The sequence below is a fragment of the Panthera tigris genome, chromosome F3 (genome assembly GCF_018350195.1).
Source record: "Panthera tigris isolate Pti1 chromosome F3, P.tigris_Pti1_mat1.1, whole genome shotgun sequence".
Classification (NCBI taxonomy): domain Eukaryota; kingdom Metazoa; phylum Chordata; class Mammalia; order Carnivora; family Felidae; genus Panthera; species Panthera tigris.
In genome coordinates, this window is record NC_056678.1 from 61325025 (window position 1) to 61345584 (window position 20560).

Sequence of the window (20560 nt, forward strand, 5' to 3'; positions counted from 1 at the left end):
GAGGACAACATCTATCACATTATTTAGCATCCTGCTATTATGAACTATGGGAGAAATTTTGCAGGAAGTCAAATTCTGATTCATTTTCAATACCAAATGCCTTGACACTTGAAACTGATCCTGTTTCCCTTTTTGCTTTGGCTGCCAGGGAGCAGAGAGTTAAATCTGTAACCAGCTCTCTAGGATCTGGACTCCATAAGGTTCTAGACTAGTTTGATCCACAGTCAGAAGCTATTTCCTTACCAGCAAAAGGAATGGGAAGTCTACAATGAGAAAGGATCGTCATGCATGCAATTTTACACACTAACAGTCCCCTGCACTTTATTTTCTACCATAATTTTCTCTTCTATTTTCCTCATTTATTTAGTAAATCTCTTCATTTTGCTTATCCTTTTTGGTAAACTGCTTGAGTTCCTCTTTGAAATGATATGAGCAATACATAAATAAGTAAGATCCATAACGGGTTCTGTTGCAAAAATAGGAGACAATTTCATCCCTGAGTACGTAATCATCCACAAGAAATGAAAAATTCGTACAGCCATAAGGGAAATGACAGGAAGGAAATATAAGCACGGGAGAGGGGCGGGTGGGTGCTTATAATAGATAGCAAGCTAGGATAGTAAAATTAAAGGTGAATTTTTCTTTTCTAAAATTTTCTTTATTAAGGTCTTCCTGGTATTAAAACATTTCCTACACAATAAATTTAAACAGGGGATATACCGGGGCCCTGAAGTGGCTCAGTAGGTTGAGCGTCTGACTTCGGCTCAGGTCATGATCTGCGGTTCATGGGTTCAAGCCCCACCTCAGGCTCTGTGCTGACGGCTCAGAGCCTGGAGCCTGCTTCGGATTCTGTGTCTCCCTCTCTCTCTGCCCCTCCCCTACTCACGCTCTCTCACTCTCTCTCTCAAAATAAATATTTACAAAAAATTTTCTTAAAGAAATAATAAACATGGGCTATGCCAAATTCTTTCTTTTTTCCTTAAACACCTGGCCAATGTGAAGATACTAAGCTTTGCAAGAGTCACTGTCACCAGGATTTTGCCTCCACGCAGGTCCTTTTTTTTTTTTCTTTTAAAGTTAATTGACTTTTTTTTTTAAGTTTATTTATTTATTTTTAAAGTTTTGCTAGGCAAAGTTCTCCCATAGTTCATAATAACAAGATTCTTTGAGAGAGAGAGAGAGAGAGAGACGGTGGGGGAGGGAGAAATGGGGGGGGAGAGAGATGGGGGGAGAAAGACATAGGGGGGAGAGACAGAGGGGGGACAGGGAGGTGGGGGGAGAGAGACGGAGGGGGGAGAGGGAGGTGGAGGGGGGAGAGAGACAGAGGGGGGAGAGAGACGGTGGGGAGAGAGACAGAGGGTGGGGAGAGAGACGGTGGAGGGGAGAGAGACAAAGGGGGGAAGGGGGAGAGCGAGGTGGAGGAGGACAGGGAGGTGGAGGGGGGAGAGAAATGGAGGGGGGAGAGAAACAGAGGGGAAGAGACGGGGGGGGGGGGGGGAGAGGGAGGTAGAGGATGTGAAGCGGGCTCCGAGCTGTCAGCACAGAGCCCCACACAGGGCTCAAACTCACAAACCGTGAGATCATGACCTGAGCCAAAGGCGGACACTCAACCGACCGACCGAGCCACTCAGGCGCCCCTCCAACCAGGTCCTTTACACCAGGCTGCTCCGGGGCCACCCCACTCCTTGGAACACAGTTGTCCCCTCCTGAAAACTGAGAACATGCACTTCTCAAAACGAAGGGGCGGCTTCATTCCCACGAGTGGCTTTGTGGCTGGACACAGGAGACTTTCTGGTCTCACCCGTGCAACTTTCAGCTGCACCACTTAGAATCACCTGAGCGCCCGGGGGCCTGGAGTGTGGCCACAAACGGGGGAGGCAGGACAGAAGGGACAGCAGAACCAAGAAGAGTGTGCAAGAACGAGGCACTGTGCCCTGCTTTATGCTCCTGTCAAAAACCCCAGGCTTCTGAGAAGGAACCAGAAAAGGTGATATACACCGAAGAGGGACAGTCAAGCTGTAGACCACCTATGAAAATAAGTCATGCTCATTGCCTGAAAGAAATCAGGAAGATTCTAAAAAGATAACAGGCAGAGGCCTAATAAAAATCAGGGAATAGGCCCAAGGAGAATTTTGGACTTATCTCCTTTTACTTCTGTTTTACAGTCAACCACAGCCAAGAGATAATTAAATTTATGTACCTGAGAAACAGGACCAGAGATGGGTAGAGCCAAGCTATTTGTTTTTTGGACAACTAAGTAGGATTCCACAGGATTTTTCTTGGAAGAATCACAATTTAAAGGGCTGTCACTCAACAGGAATGCATATTTCTGCAGAAAAATCCACATTTCGTACAACTTTTTGAGGACCACCCGTCCCAAGTGAGCCTCTCGTTAAGTTGTGTGACTTTAAGGAAGTTCATTAAACTCTCTGCACCTGTTTCTTCATCTTACAAACGGGGGTAATAATGGTAGCTCTGTGTGTAATTAAGTGTTCCGGGCACATTACCTATTATTACCTCCGGACAGAACTCCCTGCTCCACAGGGAGGTGAGGGAGCGTCAACTTCTGCTGACATTTCCAATTCGGCTTCATCCAGAGATGACCCATCATCCTGCCCTTCCCCGGCCTTCGGGTCACTCGGACAGGGTAAACAGCAACAGCTTCAACCATCCACACGGCCTGCCTCCCTTCCTCGGCCGACAGCCAGGACAGACAGACCGTGCGTCTGTGGGTTCTGAGAGCCGGAGGAGCCTCCGGGGGCTGGCCTGTCCCCAGCACCTGCACTGAACAAGCTCCTGGACCAGTTTGATCCAAAGAGACAAGGAGCTATTTCCTTACGAGCGGAGCGGCTGGGCAGACCACGATGAGAAAGCCATCACCAGAGTCCCAGAAACCTTAAGGAGACAGGGGGTCTAATGGCACATGGCCTCAAAGAGCATTAAGTTAACCCAGTGTCTCCTACCAGCAGGGAGGGAGAGGAAGAAAGAAGGTAGCTGTGGAGGGAAGGGGATGCATGTGAAAGATGAATCTAACCATGAAAATTTAATTTGTTAAAATAATGACTAGAGAATGACAGATAACGCACAAATTGTCTACATGCATTTATTGAATACATAATAAATGTGTGTATGAATATATATAACTATATATGTGCACCGTGATAAAAATTAATTCCAGCTTCTAGAAGCATCACTGTTTGTCTCCCTGCTGGCAAGAACCCTGGAGCACAGAGGTAAATTTCACACTTCCTCTCCGCACTCTCTCAACACAGACCGTGTAGCTTAAACTACCCAGGTGAGCAAATGTCACAGAATGCCTATTCAGCGGGTGGTAAATTTCAGCCATCCCAGGGAAATGCCAAGTGGTCTCAGGTCACAAGTTTGGCAAATAGCAATTTGGGGGTGCGGGGGAGGCCCCGGTCGAGGCACGGAAGGGGTCAAAAGAGAGAGTGGAGGGGAGAAGGCAAAGCAAATGAAACTGGGCGACAAGATTTAGGGAAAGGCAAGGCCAGATGCGCAAACTCGGGACGCAGAACATTTCTCAGGCTGCCTACACGAAACACAGCAGCCTCTGAAGCAAAGAAAGCACGCTTCTACACGTACTGCCCAGAAGCGTTCCTGAACTCTCATCCAGAATGACCTTGACAGTCACACTCCTGGCCCCAAGGAACACATCCTATCCTGGGCACAGGACTTTCGGGGCAAGTCAGCTGCCTATGCTACAAAGATCCTGACCACGATTCAGGGCCCCCCCCATTGGGCTGGGAGCTCCTGGACGGTTAAGGGCCACAACTTGCACATTTGTATTTCTTCTAGGTCTCACATAATGTCCCACACAAGAAGTTTCCTAAGTATTTGCCCAAGGAACCAATGGTCCAAAGTAGGGTACAAACTCTGCAAATTACATCACGTCCTCCAGTAGGTCTAAACTGAAAATGTGTAACGGGCATTGAAAAACTAAATCCAACCAGGACGGGTCTGCATTTTTAACTTTTTCACTATCCAACCCATGGGACCTAAGAGTCTTCCCCCAACATCTCCAGAACCCACGGCGTTCAAAAATATCTGGCCAGACTTACTGAAAAACAATTAGGCTTCCATAACCTCCACTCAGGAAGGGCACCAGTCAGAAGGTGACATTACAGGTGAGGGACCTTGATAAGACCACCCATCTTTGCACACTTACGCCCACGTGGAGGCCGCCAGGGAGATGCTTTCCTCTTTAGGGTAAGCTGCGAGGAAGCGAATCCACGGCGGCAGTTACCAAGATATCTGAGCCCGAAGCCCCTAGGAGGGGAGGAATCCGTACAGTAAATGAGTAGGAGGATGGGGGTGTCCCAATCAGGAGCAGAAGGAAGCAACTGTTTTCAGTCTCCACTGTTACCACTGCCGGTTTGAGCGTCGCTACTCCTATATTTGAGCTGCAATGTCCGTCACAAGCAGAAAGAGCGCACCAACTCTCAGCCTACCCAACAGCCCCTTCCAACATCTCCCCCGGAGTTAACCCGGACCAGAAACCCCTGCTGTGAAATTAATAATGGGCCTGGTAGTTGGTGGATCAGAGACTGGGCTGGTGCAATTCATAGAACTAATTCACGGATTTGGGAAGCAATGAGGGAATTCAACCTTTCCGACTTCTAGCTCTCCCACGTGCATTCAATGGAAAGTTTCTGGAGGGTCTATTGCAGGACCCGGGGGTTGCTCTGCGGGGCTGTAACAGAGCAATAATAGGAAAGCACAAGAATCCGTTTAAGAATAATAATCACACATCAAGAACATCTTTCCTAGTGTAACTTTCTAAGAAGAAAAATAAAGTAATACGGCTTAGGCATGAGCATGATGACAGCCCCTTCCTGCCTCGGCTCCAGTAGGCTGGGGGGCTGGGGGGGGGGGGGGAGGGGAGCAATTCCGTGTATGTACAGGCGGCGGCAGGGGGGCAAACTCCCAAATCACTTTTCTCTTTGCTTAAGACTCCCGTTAAGGACCAGACGCGTCGCCATATAAGAAGGTAGGTATGTCTGAAGGCCCCAAACCTTCTCCAAGTGTTCAAGGAATCAGACCTCCCTTAACAAATGTCAGGGCCGTTTAGGGTCCATCCAGGTTCTCTGGGTTAAAAATCCCCCCAGGGGAGGGTGCCGTGCTCCCTGCAAGGGCTGAGAGACAAAGGAGACACCAGGGCTCCTGCAGCACCTTCCGGAGGGTGGTGTGTGATTTCATTTCACGCGCACAAAGCACCGACGGGAACGGTTAAGGACGGAGAGGAAACGACACCGGGCCAACGGAGAAAAGACGCTGCAGATCAACACGCGTGCGTGGGAGCGCGCACACTCTCAGCCACGTGCTCGCACGCCGCCCTCTGCGTGGCACCCCTGCACGCAAAGCCACCGCCGCCGAGGTCTGCAGGCCTCGGGCACGTCGCACACCCGGCGCCCGGAAAGCGCGGGAGCCCCGCTCCCCGGGGCCAGGCCTCCTGCCGTCCAGCACCCTCACCGCCCCTCCCCACCCCGGGGCTCCGACGCCCCGACAGCGAGCAAGCGGCCTGACCCGGTGCGGGGGGAGGGGGGGGATGTGCAATGAAGGGTGGGGTGTGCGAAGAAGGACGCGTGGCGCCCGAGGGGGTGGGGGGCGGGGTCACCTCCAGCCACCTTCTCGGGGCCCCAGGGCGCGGAGCGGGGGAGGGGGGAGAGGCCGCTGGAGGCACGCCCCCGCCCCCACTGCGAGAACCCCCGGGCCGCCCCGCGTCCGCAGGGAGCCACCGCCCCTCGCGCGCCGCGGGTGGCCCGCCGACCGGCCTGTCCCCGCGGCGGCCCCGCATTTCCCTAAGTTCCCAAAGTTTTCCGCCGCCGCGCATCCCCCTCAACTCCTTGCAGACGACTCCGCCATGCCGCGCACCACCTGGCGTGCGCCAGCCGCCCTCGCCCTCCTGTCGTGGCGGCGGTGACGGTCCCCCCCCAACCCAACACTGCGGGCCGCTCACCTGGCCGCAGGCCCCGGCGTCCCCCACCCCCACCCCCGCCGGGACCCAGTGCTCGCGCGCGCCCCCGCCCGCACCCGCCCCGGGCCTCGCCGTCGCCAGGGCTGCGGGGTCACGGCCACCCGCGCACGCAGGCCGCACAAAGGAAAAGCCAGGCCCCGGCTGCCGCCGCTTTGTTGTGAAGTGTCTCCTAACGTCGCCAGGGCGCGAGGCCCCGGAGCCCCCCGCGTGCAGGCTCCGCAGGAAGGCGACGCCGTGCACACCCTCCCACCGGAGAGCAGAGCGGGCCTCGCGGAGGGCGGGGAGGCCGGGCTCCTCGTTAGGGTCCCCGAGAGGCTTCCTTTGTTAGGGACAAAAGAGAAATGCAAACTTTCCATTCGATTAACAATGAGGATTACAAGGAGGATTCTCCTCCGGGGACGCACTCGGGCTCAAATCACCCGCAGCCCTCGCTGCCCTCGGAGAGACGCCCGCCTGCCCTCCCTCCCGGGCCTGCCAGCGCAGGCCACTAGGTAAACTTATTCCTTTGACCTACTGGCAGATTCAACCCGGTCTCAAAGCACAACAGACACAGAACTTCACGCACACACACATACACACACACACACACACACACACACACACCCCTCTGCGGGCCGCACTTCGTCTTAGGGACAGCCAAACATCTTTCTAAATACCCTCAGTTTAAGTCTCCAGAAGCCCCCCTGAAGGGTGGGTGGGAAACAGGCCTTGTTTCAGCGTTTCAGCTGAGGCAAACGGGAAACAAGGAACTCTGCACAATTCCAAGGTGAAAGGCAAACCCAAGTTTCCCGGACTTTTTCCTCTGGGCTGCGCCGTGTGAACTTGCACAGGTATACTGCCCTTCCAATCCTGCAACCACAAATCTTCGTGTTTTCCAAAAAGCAGTCTCCAGCCTAGAATCCAACAGCTAGCTACAAACAGAAAGGATGCAGAAGAACCATTATTTGCCTTCGGTCATGGAGTCTACAAGGTGGATTAAACCGGGACTGGCCTCCAACGGGCCTTGTAAATGTGATGCTAAATACTTCAATTAAAAAAAAAAAAAATCACTATTTTTTTTTCCTCTCCCGGTTTGCATTCTCCAATTCAACTTGACTGATGGAGGTAGCTTTAACACCACCATAACCACTTTTATAGGACTGTCTAGAAAAGGGAGGAGGAGTCAAAGGATAAATTAAAACTGCAGTAATGAAAAAAAATGTTATAAGTGCTCCACCTGCCTTCCATCCAAGTCTTGGGCAGGACTCATGTTGAGGCTCATGATCCATGGGATGTGGGGTCAGCTCTCTAGAGTTGCCCATTCCATGGACGTGGAAACCTGAGACTAAGAGGTTAAATGACATTCTTAAAATAACACACTTTGGAGGCAGTCAGCAGTGCACCTCAGAACTCCTGACCCTGACTCCAGGTCCTGCAAACTTTGTCACACCATGGACTCCTCTGGACTTGTCCCTTGTATTCTAACTGTAGGAAACAAGATGGCGGCTTCCACCTACTCATTCTCTTGTGGGGAACATTTAAGATGTTGTTAAGGATATGGAAACAAATCATAAAACAATACGTTATGAAAAGAAAAAAGTAAAAAAAAAAAAAAAAAAGGAGATAGTGATGAACCACCTCATCCTAGTTCTATGCCAAAAAAGAAAACAAAACAAAAGTTTATGCCAAAACAACCACTCCTTGGCCAAGCTGACCAATACGGAAGACCTGAGCCACATGTAAACCCTTGAGCACTTAAGTATGCCTAGTCCACACTGAAGACGTGCTGTAAATATAATATACACAATGGGTTTCAAAGTCTTAGTACAAAAGAAAACATAAAATGGCTCATTAATAATTTTATGTTGATCACATGTTGAAATATTTTAGAGATTTGGATTTAAAAGTCTATTTCTTAAAATTAATTTCACCTCTCTCTTTTTTTTACGTCCTTTAATGAGCCACTAGAAAATTCAAAACATTACATTTAAGGGGCGCCAGGGTGGCTCAGTCGGTTAGGTGTCCAGCTCTTGATTTCAACTGGGGTCATGGTCGAGCAGTTTGTGGGTTCGAGCCCCCCATCAGACTCTGCACTGACAGCATGGAGCCTGCTTGGGATTCTCTCTCTCCCCCTCTCCTTCTCTCTCTCTGTCTCTGCCCCTCCCCTGCTCTCTCTCTCAAAATAAATAAACATTAAAAAATTATATTTGAAATTACCTATGTGTTTACCAGACAGCACTGTTTTATGGGATTCCTTTTCAAGAACTCAAGGACTGAAGGAGGAAAGTGCAGGTATGCTGGGATACCTTCCGTTGAGATTTGCCCAAGAGTCTTTTCCCCTCTTATACAGACAACCATTCAAAGCACGTAAATGCAGCAGGCGTCAGGAGGCATTTTGGTAAGCCTCTAAAACTCCTGGACCAACCTGCTGGAAAACCCAACCTGAACAGAGCCAAACTCATGAGTAGGGTGGTCAACACTCTGCCATGCGGTTTTGGAAAAAACAAAACCCAAAAAACAGTAGTTGGCATTTATTGAGCACACTCACTAGACTATATGCTTTGTATTATTGTGTTTAGTCCCCCAAATTACCCCACTAATATTATTATCTTTACAGTATAGGTGAGGAAATTGAAGCTCTGTTACATCAAATAACTTATTAATATTACACACCAAGCTAGGAATGGAATCCAGGGTGGTTTGCCTCGAAGTCCTGGCTTTCCCTATCATACTAGACTGCTATTCAAAAAATTGCCCAATCTCTTTTGCTAATTTCTCCCTTTCCAGGAACCCCACACCTGAAATTCCAACAGTAGAGATTCATTCCTTTGACTTAAATTTATCAAAAACAATTTTTTTTAGAGTAGGTGTCGATGATCAAAGAAGACAAAAAATACAGAACCCTAAACATGGAGGCAAAGAAGAGATCACTAATTGGAGGAAAAGGTTGAAAACAATGGAAGGCCGGGGGTGCTAGAGACAAAAGGTGGTGTCATTTACAATATGACTTAAGAACACAACACATGTTATGGGACTCCATTTATGTGAAATGCCCAGAAGAGACAAATCCCTAGAGGCAGAGGTTAGCAATTTCTAGGGGCTAGGCAAAGGGAGAAATCTGAACTGATTGGTCATAGGTACTGGGTTTTTTGGTAAGTGATGAACAAGGATCTAAATTTAGGTTCTGCTGGTTGTACGATTTTGTAAATATACTAAATCACTGAACTGTATAGTTAACATGGGTGAATTTCATGTACATGAAGTATATTTCAAGATGACTATCAGGGGCGCCTCGCTGGCTCAGTCAGTAGAGCCTGTGACTCTCTACCTCGGGGTCATGAGTTCAGCTGCCTCGTTGGGCACAGAGTTTGCTTTAAAAAAAAAAAAAAAGAAAACCATTTAAAAAGAATAAAAAAGAATAAAACCTACAATGTATCCAGGCTGTCATTATGATAAAGATAAAATTTTTCCTAAATAAGAAACATATTAGGAAGTCAGGAAAAGATCCTTGTTACCCTAACCTCACTTTATGTTACTCTTCCTACTTTCAAACTTTGTAAATTGAATGGATGGGTCCACGTGTTTTCAGAGAGAAAATATTTTTAACTATAAATACATAATATCTCTAGTTGCTGGTGCTAAGAAAACACAATCACTAATATATGCAATCTTAGTTTTTCAGGTAGTTGTTGTCCAGTTTGTGGATAACTAAAAACCTCTGTCTTTGTTCCTACTCATTCTTTCCCCCTTTCCTTCCAACCTAGTCCCAGCCTTTTGGCCAGATAGAGCTAATTCTCGCTTTAAGAGAACAGCAAGAGAAACAAAAGAAAGCAAATCTTAAATTCAGCAATTTTTGTCTCTTTTCAGCATAGAATCACAGAGTCTTGGAATTGGCTTGGTCTTTAGGGACCATCTGGTGCAAGCCTCTCTTTTTCATAGAAGAAAACAGGGCCAGAAATAATAAAAGCTAACAGTTATTGACTGCTTACGCCAGGCACTGTAATTTACATGTATTACCTCATTTCATCCTTACCACACCCCTCTGTGATAGGTATCATCAGTATCTCCTTTTTATAGATGAGGAAAATGAAACACAGAGAGGTATAGTAACTTGAATAAGGTCACAGAGCTAAAAAGTAAGAGATGTGGGATACAAATGCAGAGACCAAGTCCTTAACCACTACTGTTAGAGTTTCTCCTACAATTCTTTCAGCAATTTTTTGCCTATCATCGTACAACTGCTTAGTGGTAGGTCCAGAATTCATACAGGTGCAGGGCACCCATCCTCATAACCACTTAATGACAAGAGGGTCAGTGCCAGATGTAGCTGAATCTATGAGCTCAACCCAAACGGATGATTTTTTTTTTTTTTTTTTTTTTTTTTTTTTTTACCCATTGCAATCTTGATTTCCACCAATAATTGAGAGATTGAAACATAGCTGTCAGTGGTAAGAAGACCTTCCGGGAAGTCACTACTGACCTTATTCTGCCATAAAGGGAGATCGTTTTTATAATCTTATGACCGTCTATACCTGCACTTTTTTTTTCTCTGGAAATCACTCTGCCAAGTTCTGAGAAGTGACACCTCTCAGATACACATGGAGCCATAGATTCAACCAGAGAATTCTCCCCATGAGAGACGACCAACCACCCGTTACATAATTACGGACTGGTAGATACGCTCCTATGGCCTGAAAGGGTTAACACAGTGACATCCTATGAAATGGGACAGGATATGGGTCCCAACATAATTTATTACAGAAAACACAGCATCTTTTATTTATACAGCCCAGGGAACTCAAAGCACTTTGCAAACAACTCATTAATCCTTCCCTTATTTTTTTTTATCAGTTACTGTGTCCCTTACAGCTGGCCACACCACCTCAGGTAAGGGACAGGGGTGGAGCCAGAATTATCATATTCCTCTCACCCAGGGACAAATGGCAGTGCAGATGGACCGGGTGGCTCTCAGGGTCACGCGAAAGTGAAGAAGAGCAGTCTTTGGGAACTGGATCTAGGACACGACCTCAGTCATGTGGTGTTGTGTATATATATATATATTCGTATACACACACACACACACACACACACACATATATAAAATGAGTTGTTTTAATATATGAAAAGGGAAAGGAATGAAGTCTATTTGGATTCACCTCCCCAAGTTCAAAACATAACAGCCTGCATCTAAAAGGGGTTTAAAACCAAAATTAAGGCTAAGTTTTCCTAAGGCATGAGTGGAAACCGTGTCTCCAAAGAAGCTGGGTTATGCTTTAAATTAAACTGAAAATGCTCTCCTATTTAAATATGTTCAGTATTTAAGTGTTGGTTTGTTTGCTTGTTTGGGGGTATTTCTGTAATTGTGCCAACAACAACAACCAAAAGTTCATGGGCGTCAGTAGAAGGCAGGGGAGAGCATGTGAGCTGCCTTGCACCAGCAGAAAGCTCAAAGCACAGCCAGGCACTACGCCCCCTCCCAGCACCACCCAACTGGGAACCCACAGCCTCACTCACCCCCCCAGCTCCTGACAGCCACGTCCCTGGGTCTGTGAACCCTCTTCCAAACCCTCTCTCAGTTCCCTTAACTTACATCTGCTCCCCAATCCTCACAGGCGCCCTGACTGTCAGAAGCGACCCCAAACTTCCAAAACATTCGTGCGGACAGGTCTGCCCCCCATGTGCTTTGCACCCCTCCTTCGTACCTCTCCAATGCCAGAATTTATCAACTCTACTTCTAAGAATGGATCGCACTAAAGTGACTGGAGAGAAGGGATACTTCCCATCAGTCAGTGTTGCACGTCTATATACAACTTACGACCAGATTATGATGAACCGTGTATTGTCGAATCACATTACTTCTGCCCAGCTCACTGCTGGACCTGGATGGGAGTGTTCAAGCAAAGCTGGTTTGTAACTTCCCTTCCCTCGCACCCCCCCTCCCCCACTTTTCCCTCTCAGCCCCTTCCACAAAAAAAAAAAAAAAAAAAAAAGACAGAAAAAAAAGAAAAGAAAAGACCTAACGCTTGAACTTTGTGATCAGCAAGAAAAAGTTTTTTGCATTTGCCCGCTATGGGTGAACTTCCTTGAAGTCACTCCTGCCACCGCGACCCCAAAAGGAATCTGAGCAGAGGCAGCTCTAAATTGTCTAAAGTTATTTCACTCCTGCTCGGCTCAAGGCCTCATACCATCAGAATTATTCCCCTGCTGGATACAGTGTCGCTGCATCCTGCCCCTCTCCTACTTATACAAACACACACACAGACACACACGCACGCGCGCGCGCACGCGCACACACACACACACACACACACACACACACACACACTATTCTCTAATGCTCTAAATAAGAGAAGACTACCAGTCCCATAATATAACTGCTGTATTAGAAAGAAGCGGCAGGCAAGAATAAGGGAGCGTGTCAAAAGTGAAATACAGTAGTAGACTTAAACACACACACACACACACACACACACACACACAGATCTATGATGGGGGTGTTAATTGAACACAGAGAAAAAAGAAAAGAGAGAACAAAAGGTTGGTAAGGAAGCAAAAAAAAAAAAAAAAAAGAAAAAGAAAAAAAAGACTAATTTTTTTAACCTCCTTCAGTGATTTGATTTAACTTCAGCGCAGATAATTCACAGAGGAAAATCGGCTGGAAATGCCATACATAGCCATTATGTTCTAAAATTAAAAACTATTCACAACAATTACCGCTCTTCATTGCTATCTATAAATATTCTCCCTAGTAAATGGCACCCAGTATTTTTGGGGTGTTTTCCTAATTTTTCAACCTGCGTGAATTTTGACACTAAAGTAAAAAAAAAAAATCAGAAGACATTTGATATTATATGCAAGATCTTTTTAAGAAACACAGTGTGTTTGACTTTTTTTTCTCCTGTTCCATCGCATCACCCCCCCCCCACCCCTACATATACGCCTAGGTAAAAGCCAGCCTTTTGCTACTATGTCAGAAGACAAGGAATATTTCCTTAAACACAAAAGAAAATAAGATATTAAATGGCCCAAAAGTCGATATTAAATCCCTCTGATCCCAGAAGGAGACAGCAGATAAAAGCCACTTGTGAGACACACATTGCTATGGGTCTCGACACGGGTTTCCTTGCTGTTGTTTTTGAGATTTGCCGCCCGGAGCGTTCTGCAGGCCTTCTTTTTTCTTAGCATTTATTTTTAAAAAGCAAAAGGGTATCAAAATAAAAACTCACCCACACTCTGAAGCAAGAAGACACATGGTGTGTTTTTTTTTTTTTAATATCCTCACAGTAATTTCTGACTTAAATACCCATCAATCAACTGTAATTTAGACGGTGCTGCCTACTTCGGGTGCTGTGCGCATGTTTCTCTCGAGTTGCAAAAGGTGGGGAAGACAATCTTCCCCACTCAGTTCTGAGCTTTCGCACTGAAATCGTGAGCAAAAACAAAAACAAAGTAAAAGCAGTAAATGAAAGCCATTACCGCTGCTCCCCTCGGCGTCCAGTCTTCCTCCTAAAGGCCTAGGTGAGCCGAACGTGGGAACTTCGCGAGCGAATAAACAAGCAAGCCCACCCTGAGCCCAGTAACCTCTGCAGTGCTTGGGACGGAAGCTCAAAAATGCTCATTCGAGGCCAGGGGGCTGGGAAGAAACAATAGGGAAAGTCCCATAACAATGAAGGAATGCATAGGAACTGACCCTCCAACAGATCTGCCTACCAGCCCTGGATCCAGAGGGAGGGAAGAAAAAAAAAAAAAAAAAAAAACCAAACTCCTGCAACTTTACACACTTTACCAGACGCATCGGCCGCATGGGAGATACACTGGCACAGAGACGGGGATTTGGGCAAATCCTGAGCGCCGGGGGGAATCATGCTTCAGAGTCAAAGGCTTCTGTTCCACACACCAGTTGTCTATCTCCCCACCTTTAACACAGAACACTCAGCATTCCAGGAGATGTTTCTTCCTTCCCCTCACTCCTTCTAACATACAAGTTGCAGAGAAACAAGGAGGAAAGCTTTTTTTTTTTCCCTTTCTTTTTTTTTTTTTTAAAACTTTCACCCATGGGTGCCCTCTCAATCCCAACCTCTATCACGCGTGTGTGCGTGTGCACATGTATATTTCCCCTTTAACACAGGGGCAGGGATCCTTATCTTCTCAATCTACAGTACTTCATAAACTATTTTTTAAATATATTATTCTAAAGACAACACACCGAAACTGAACTTAGATTTTTAAAAATCTCCAAACACCAATTCATCAATTGACAGGAAATTTTAAAAGCGAAATATACATCCAACGATACATTACACCTTTCAAGCATTATTTTTGACCGATACCCCTGCTTCCTATCACCATAGTTTAGCCAATATGAATAAGGAACAAACTCTTTAACCCACACCAGAACCGGATCTCTATTCACACCCATCCACTTTGATCTACTGCCTTGGTAGGTTTTAATTAGAAGGCTAGAATTAAACACTTTGACCACAATATACATTCAAGTGCCCCGATGGGCTTCCTTTCCATAAATATCTGATAAAGTGTCTTCCAAAATTGAGTCGCTTTAGCCTGGATTATCAAATATGCCTTTATGTCTTGATTCTGTATTTGATGAATCAAGACGGGCAGGAAAGCGTACTAGGTTAGAAGCAGATTTCAACAAACCAAAAATTCAAAGTAAATAAGCATTGGAGATCAAAAAAGAAAATGAGAAGGAAGAAAAAAGGAGAGGAAAAAAATCTATATACATACACTCAGGTTTCCTGCCCTGGCTAATAGGGAAAAAAAAGCTAAAAAGTGTGACAAACTAGAAGGGCTCTTTGATATTTGTATGCACAATTCATAAATCTCTTAAGAGGTGTTTCACAGCTAAAATAATGTAATTATCAGCTTTGCAGTAAGGTTAGGTTTTGGCAAGGCAACCTGAAAGTCTTGAAGGTCTGAACATTACTGCTCAGGTGCTTTGTCTGGCATGTTGTGCACAACACAAATAACATTCAACAAAGGAGCTGCTTACTAATTTCACATAGATTTCAAGACCCAAGTAATTACATATTCGATCAACGGTCACATCTTGAAACTATTTATTCTTTTAAAAGAGAAACACAGAGAGCTTTCAAAAAGAAAGCCACCCTGGGTGCCCTCCCCCCCACCCCTCTTTTTTATGTGTAACTATCAATGTATATCAACCGGGCATGCAATCATATTTATTGTCACTTTCATTCATGTCATGCCCTTGCTTATATGGTTTAGATATGAATTATTGACTGTTACACTCCTTGTTGTAAAAAATAAATAAATAAATAGGAAGGCAGGTACTTTGCACTGCTCTGAAGCAAGCAAGTCAGAGGCCAGCAGAAGCTCCCGCTTTATATAACCACCCCTCGTTCCTCATCATTATGCTCTAGTTTCAGATTGCCTTCTCAACTCTCTCTTTTTACAAGGGAGAGATTCAGCCACTTTGGAAAATTAAGGATTAAGATAAACAAACAAGAGGATGTTGCTAAATGTCCTTCCCAGAGCATCTGTTGTTTAAGAACACCTCTGATTGATGACTGCTATTTTTTAATTGTTGCTTTAAAATTTAAATGCCCTCCTGGGATGTGTTATAAGTGTGTTAGTCCATGAGAGGAGGTCTAGAAAGTAGAAAAGCAACAGAATGAGTGATCTCATGGCATTATATTCTCCTAAACCCAACGCTTCCCCCTGCTATGAAATCACAGGGCACTCAAATACCGATAACCTGACGTTGTATAGCGCTTTCCACAAAGGTATTTGACAACCACCACTGCTGAGAAACCTCTAGCCTGCTCCTTTGTACCATTACAAGAAAAAAAGGAAAGGAAACTTTAAACAGCTTAGCCCCCATGCCCAACTCCAAAAACACTAGGGTTTTAAATATGGGCCAAAATACATTCCTTCAGGAAACAGACTTTTACTTTCATATTTTTCCCCCAAAGGCACATCATTCTATCAATTTCCCTTCAGAACCTCTCTTCTAGCCCCAGTTTCAAAGAGGCTGGTAACAGAGTTAAGGAAAATAAACCAGTAATGCTTGGTAATAACTGTCAAGGAAACTTGGTGCTTTCTTTCCCAGGAAGCAGGGCTACTAGGACTCCCTATTGGAATACGCAATCCATCTTGAGAGTACTTTTATTCTGAAATTTTAATATTTAAATAATGGGTTTGTGATTGCTGGCTAAGTGAGTCAACTGGCCAAAGAAAACGCTTAAATGTTGAAATCTCATTCCTACCTGTTTTTTCTTTGATTTCACACAACACATTAAACAAGGCAGGCTTCATTCTGTGGCAGTTTAAAGCATGTTTTCTGCAAGAAAGAAACAACATAATGGCTTAGGTGGACTTTCAGAATCAAACTGCTGATAATGCACAGGGGGAAAAATCTGAACATTTAGCCAAAATTATATACCACGCATAACTCTGTGGCATGCTTCGATTGTTTTATGACTTAATATACAGAGTCCCGCCATAGAAAAGGAAATAATGTTAATTAGCTGAGAGAGAGTAGGGATTTAACTACAGAACAGAACTAACCTAAATTATGCCCATTTAGGCAGAGTTAGTTGGTTTTTTTTTTAATAGTTTAATCAAAGTGGAATTCTTAAACCAATAATCCTATATTCAGGGCAATGAATACGGCAAAGCTAAACGCATAGGATAACAGTTTTCTATAATCTATGCAACCACCACAGCCTAGGAGCTGTCTGCCTCTTAGTCTGTGTGTGTGTTTTCAAATTTAATTCATCCATGTGTTCGAATTCATTCCGCAGATGCCCCTGTATTCTCATAAACACAAGATGCTTGAAAGGTCTTCTGAGTAGAACTGTCAATTTATAAAATTTCAGTCCCCAAGTTAAAGAGTATGGAAATGCATTGCCAGGGGGCAAACATACCCATATGGGGAATAAATTCATTTCTCTGTGTTCACATTATGCCTCTTGTGCACACGCCGCTTATTTGCAGGTGTTGAAATTCAATTATTTACAATTAGGACCTTGCACCCATTGGGGAAAAAATAAATACAATTCTGCCTTTTAGATTAGTGATTTACCTGGTTCTGGTGTGCGTGTGTATTCTGAATGCACTTGAGGAACAAAACAATACCTTTCCCTTTATTTTACTATGGAAGCACTTAGCAGAAGGATATTGTTTTGGAAACAAAATACTGATCGTATCAGCTATCAGTTAAAGGAATTCTGTTTACAAACTGAAATTAATGTGTAAAGACAAATGGAAGCCCCTGGCACCCCAGACACATGCAATTCTTTTTTAATTCTTGCTAAAGTTAAAAAAAAAAAATGGACACACATCCTCATGAAGAGCAGTAACCAGAAGCAGGCTCTCTATACTGTGAGTAGAGTTACATTGTTTGAACAAAAAGAAAGCTCAATGGTGCCTGAGTTCTCATGGGGGGGGGGGGGTGAGAAAAAAAGGTACAAAATACTTTATTGTATCAAAGACCTCTTTGAGGGCCTTTTAAAATAGTTTTCATTAATTGCATTCTTACATATAGGCCCAAATGGAAAAACAAACCAACAAGACTAATAACAACAAAAGCCCCAGACGGCTTTCCAGAAATACTACATTTCCACAGCACATCAATGGGGTTAGAGACAGAGAACAGATTTCCCCATCCCAAAATGTGGGTCTAATCTCTCTCAGCATCTAGGCCACTATCAGGGGAGACCCGCCAAGCCTCGGCTGTCCTCAGCTGTACAAAAAGGGAGTACTGATCGTCCGTGAGGAAAGTGGGAAGTCTCCAGCCTTCCCGGCCCCTTGCCACTTCACAAACTTGTTATTAAACCAGTTTATTGGTATGCCTGAGTTTCTTCTTCTGCAACAATGTAATGGAGAAATCTGTTCCAATTCAAAAAGAGATTGCCAGTGGGAAAAATCTTCCACTTTGCCGTAATTATTAGCTTCTCTAAAGATAATACAATTGGAAGAGAGCACCGATTAATTTTTGAAAACTTTCCCCCATTTAAAAAAAAAATTAAGCACAGTTCCTGGCTTCGAACATTTCTAAGTTTTCCACACTCAGTACTTCTGAGTTTACATGTTGCATGTGCCTGCAGCTAAAATAAGGGTGTAATTCATAACATCCACGCTTTTAACCGCTTCGGCTCATTTTCTCAACTCAAATTCCTTATTCCCATAAGACGAAAATACATATAATGTCTTTTCCACATAACTGAGTCATTTGGGGTATAGGAATTGTGTACATATTAAAAAAAAAAACAACAACTACTTCTGAGATTTCACAAAGCAGGGTAATTAACAGTAAAGACATATGTGGTCATTAGATTTTTTAAATTCTTCTTTTCGAGATCGGCCTTGGGCAAGCTGTTTCTGGGTTGCCATTGACTCTACATTTTGTTTTGGAAGAGAATTTACTGTAAAATCCTGGAGTGTTGAACTGTCTACCTGGCAATGGATTAACTTGAGAAGCTACACAGCTTCTTTATTGTGTTTCCTTAATAAAGACCTTCCTGTCCTACAGTACTGAAAATACATGAAATTCACACATGCCTTCATTTCTATTTCTGTGCATTCTAAGTGGTCCTGAAAAAAGCATGGGAAAAAGATCATGCTTGATTTTTGTCCCCCCACCCCCTTTTTTAAAGGACCATACATTCTGTGCCACAGAGCGCTGGTAAAGTGACTCAAATTAAGAGACAATAAAGTTAAACTGAATATCTGAGTCTCCTGAAACTAACCAATATGCCTCAAAGCAAAATCATGTTTTCCTTCTTTCCATTAGCTTTTTTCTGAAACAGAATCAAATGAATGCAAAATATTTTTTGGATAGTTGACAAGTACTGACAAAGAATTAATCTGTTTTTTTTTTTTTAATTTTATTTTAAGGGGGCAGAAAGAAGGAAAAGCTCAAAATTAATTTTGGAGGGGCACATCAAGAAAGAAAAGCCAAAGTCTCTGAATTAGGTGAGGAGTCACTAAATTTGCAAATAAAGTGTTATTGGGGCATTTTATTTTGTAATGTTACGGAGTCCCTCAACAAGAAGGCATGGAATGCCGTCCAAAACTTGTCAATTCTGCTCTCTCTGATACTTTTTTAAAGCAGTAAAAAGTGCCGAGGGCCGCTTTTGGATCCGTTGGCAGTATTTTCGGCGTGCCTGAGTGTTTGTGTGGACATATATGAATATCTCTATATTCACACACACACGCAAACACACACACACACACACACACACACACACACACACACACACACACACAGAGCCACATCTCGGCATGGGCGATTACACTTTCGATAACAACGCTCCTTCCAATTTTACTCCTCCGCCATGTAGTTGCTCGTCAAAATGGGAAAAGAAATAACATTTAAAAAGAAAGCGCTGTGCTGATTCGGTTCCCATTGTTTCCCCCTGCGAGAGGGAGAAAAACAAAAAACCCCAAGAAAGGAAAAGAAAACCTCCATCTCACCTGGCCTGCGCCTCATCCAAACTCTGGTCTGTGATGGTCATAATTTGCTGTAAAATGTCTCCAATGTCCTGCTTCCTCCCGCCCTCCCCCTCGGTCCCTCCGGCCCCATCCTGCAAGTGCTGGGACAGGCCGGGGTGTCCGGCCATCCCGACCCCAGCATGGGAATGCATCAGCCTGGGCTGCTCGTCCATCTCCAAAGGCAACAGCAGCCCCCGGCTCTTCCTCTTCTGCTCCTCGGCTCGGCTCCTGGGCAGCACCAAGGCTTTTTATCCTTCAAGCTGGCTTCAGATCCTTTTCAGGATAAACAGGGAAGGGGGGAAAAAAGAAGACCAGAAGAAAAAAAAAAAAAAATCCCTTTGCCTCTTTTAGAGGCTGGTGGGAGGATGGGGAGTGGGGAGGGGGAGGGGGGCGTGAAGGGGTTGCGGGGTGAGGGTGGGGATAAGGGCTGGTGGGGAAGGGTGTTGACTCCAAAAAAGCAAGAAAAATAAACCACCTTCCCACTTGACGAAAAGAAATCAGAGCTGGCTTTTGGTTTTTCAGTCCGGTCTCCTTTGCAAGGCAGAAATGGGCTCCCGGCGCTTAAATCTGTGGCTTAATCCTTTTGCAAATATGCATTGATCGGGAGAAAGGAGAGGAAGGCAGGGGGATTGCAATGCAAACTTTCCCCCCCACCCCCCGCTGCCCCCCACCCCCACTCCGGGCCAGAGTGATCTCAAAGGGGGTGGGCTGTTGCAAAAGCCAGATCTCCCCCGGCCGCGGCGGCAGGCAGAGCACAGGCTCTCTCCTCCTCCGTGTCTCTGCAAACTCCGGCAGCCCCGTCAGCCTCCTGCTTTTGTTTAGCTCAGGCTCAGGACTCCAGAAACACATACAGAAAAACCACAGCCTGCGAGGAGGAGGAGGAGGAGAAGGAGGAGGAGGAGGACGAGAAGGAGGAGAGGGGAGGGGGCGGGGAAGCCGGGAGGCGGGGGAGAGAAGGAGGGAGGAGGACGCGCAGGCCCCGCCCCCCCGCCCTGATTGGCCGTCGGCGGGAAGACGGGCCCTCCTCCCCCTGCTCGCCTCCCCGCACCTCCCCTCGGCCTCCTTCGGCTCCTCCTCGCCCGGCGCCCTGTCAATCAGAGTTCAGAGGTG

The 20560-nt window shown here is 45.5% G+C and overlaps 1 protein-coding gene across 3 annotated transcripts in view; it reads right to left on the reverse strand.

Annotated features, from left to right (window-relative positions):
- PBX1 (PBX homeobox 1) overlaps positions 1 to 20096 on the reverse strand; it is a 289312-nt gene extending 269216 nt beyond the window's left edge. For all 3 annotated transcript variants that reach the window (XM_042976720.1, XM_042976719.1, XM_042976725.1), the window contains exons 1-3: positions 19926 to 20096; positions 19433 to 19723; positions 16222 to 16295 (exon numbers count right to left, since the gene is read on the reverse strand). In XM_042976720.1, coding sequence (XP_042832654.1) covers positions 16222 to 16295; positions 19433 to 19623 — 265 coding nt within the window. In that variant the 5' untranslated portion in view covers positions 19624 to 19723; positions 19926 to 20096. The remainder of the gene's footprint in view (positions 1 to 16221; positions 16296 to 19432; positions 19724 to 19925) is intronic.
- Positions 20097 to 20560: the final 464 nt, after the last annotated feature.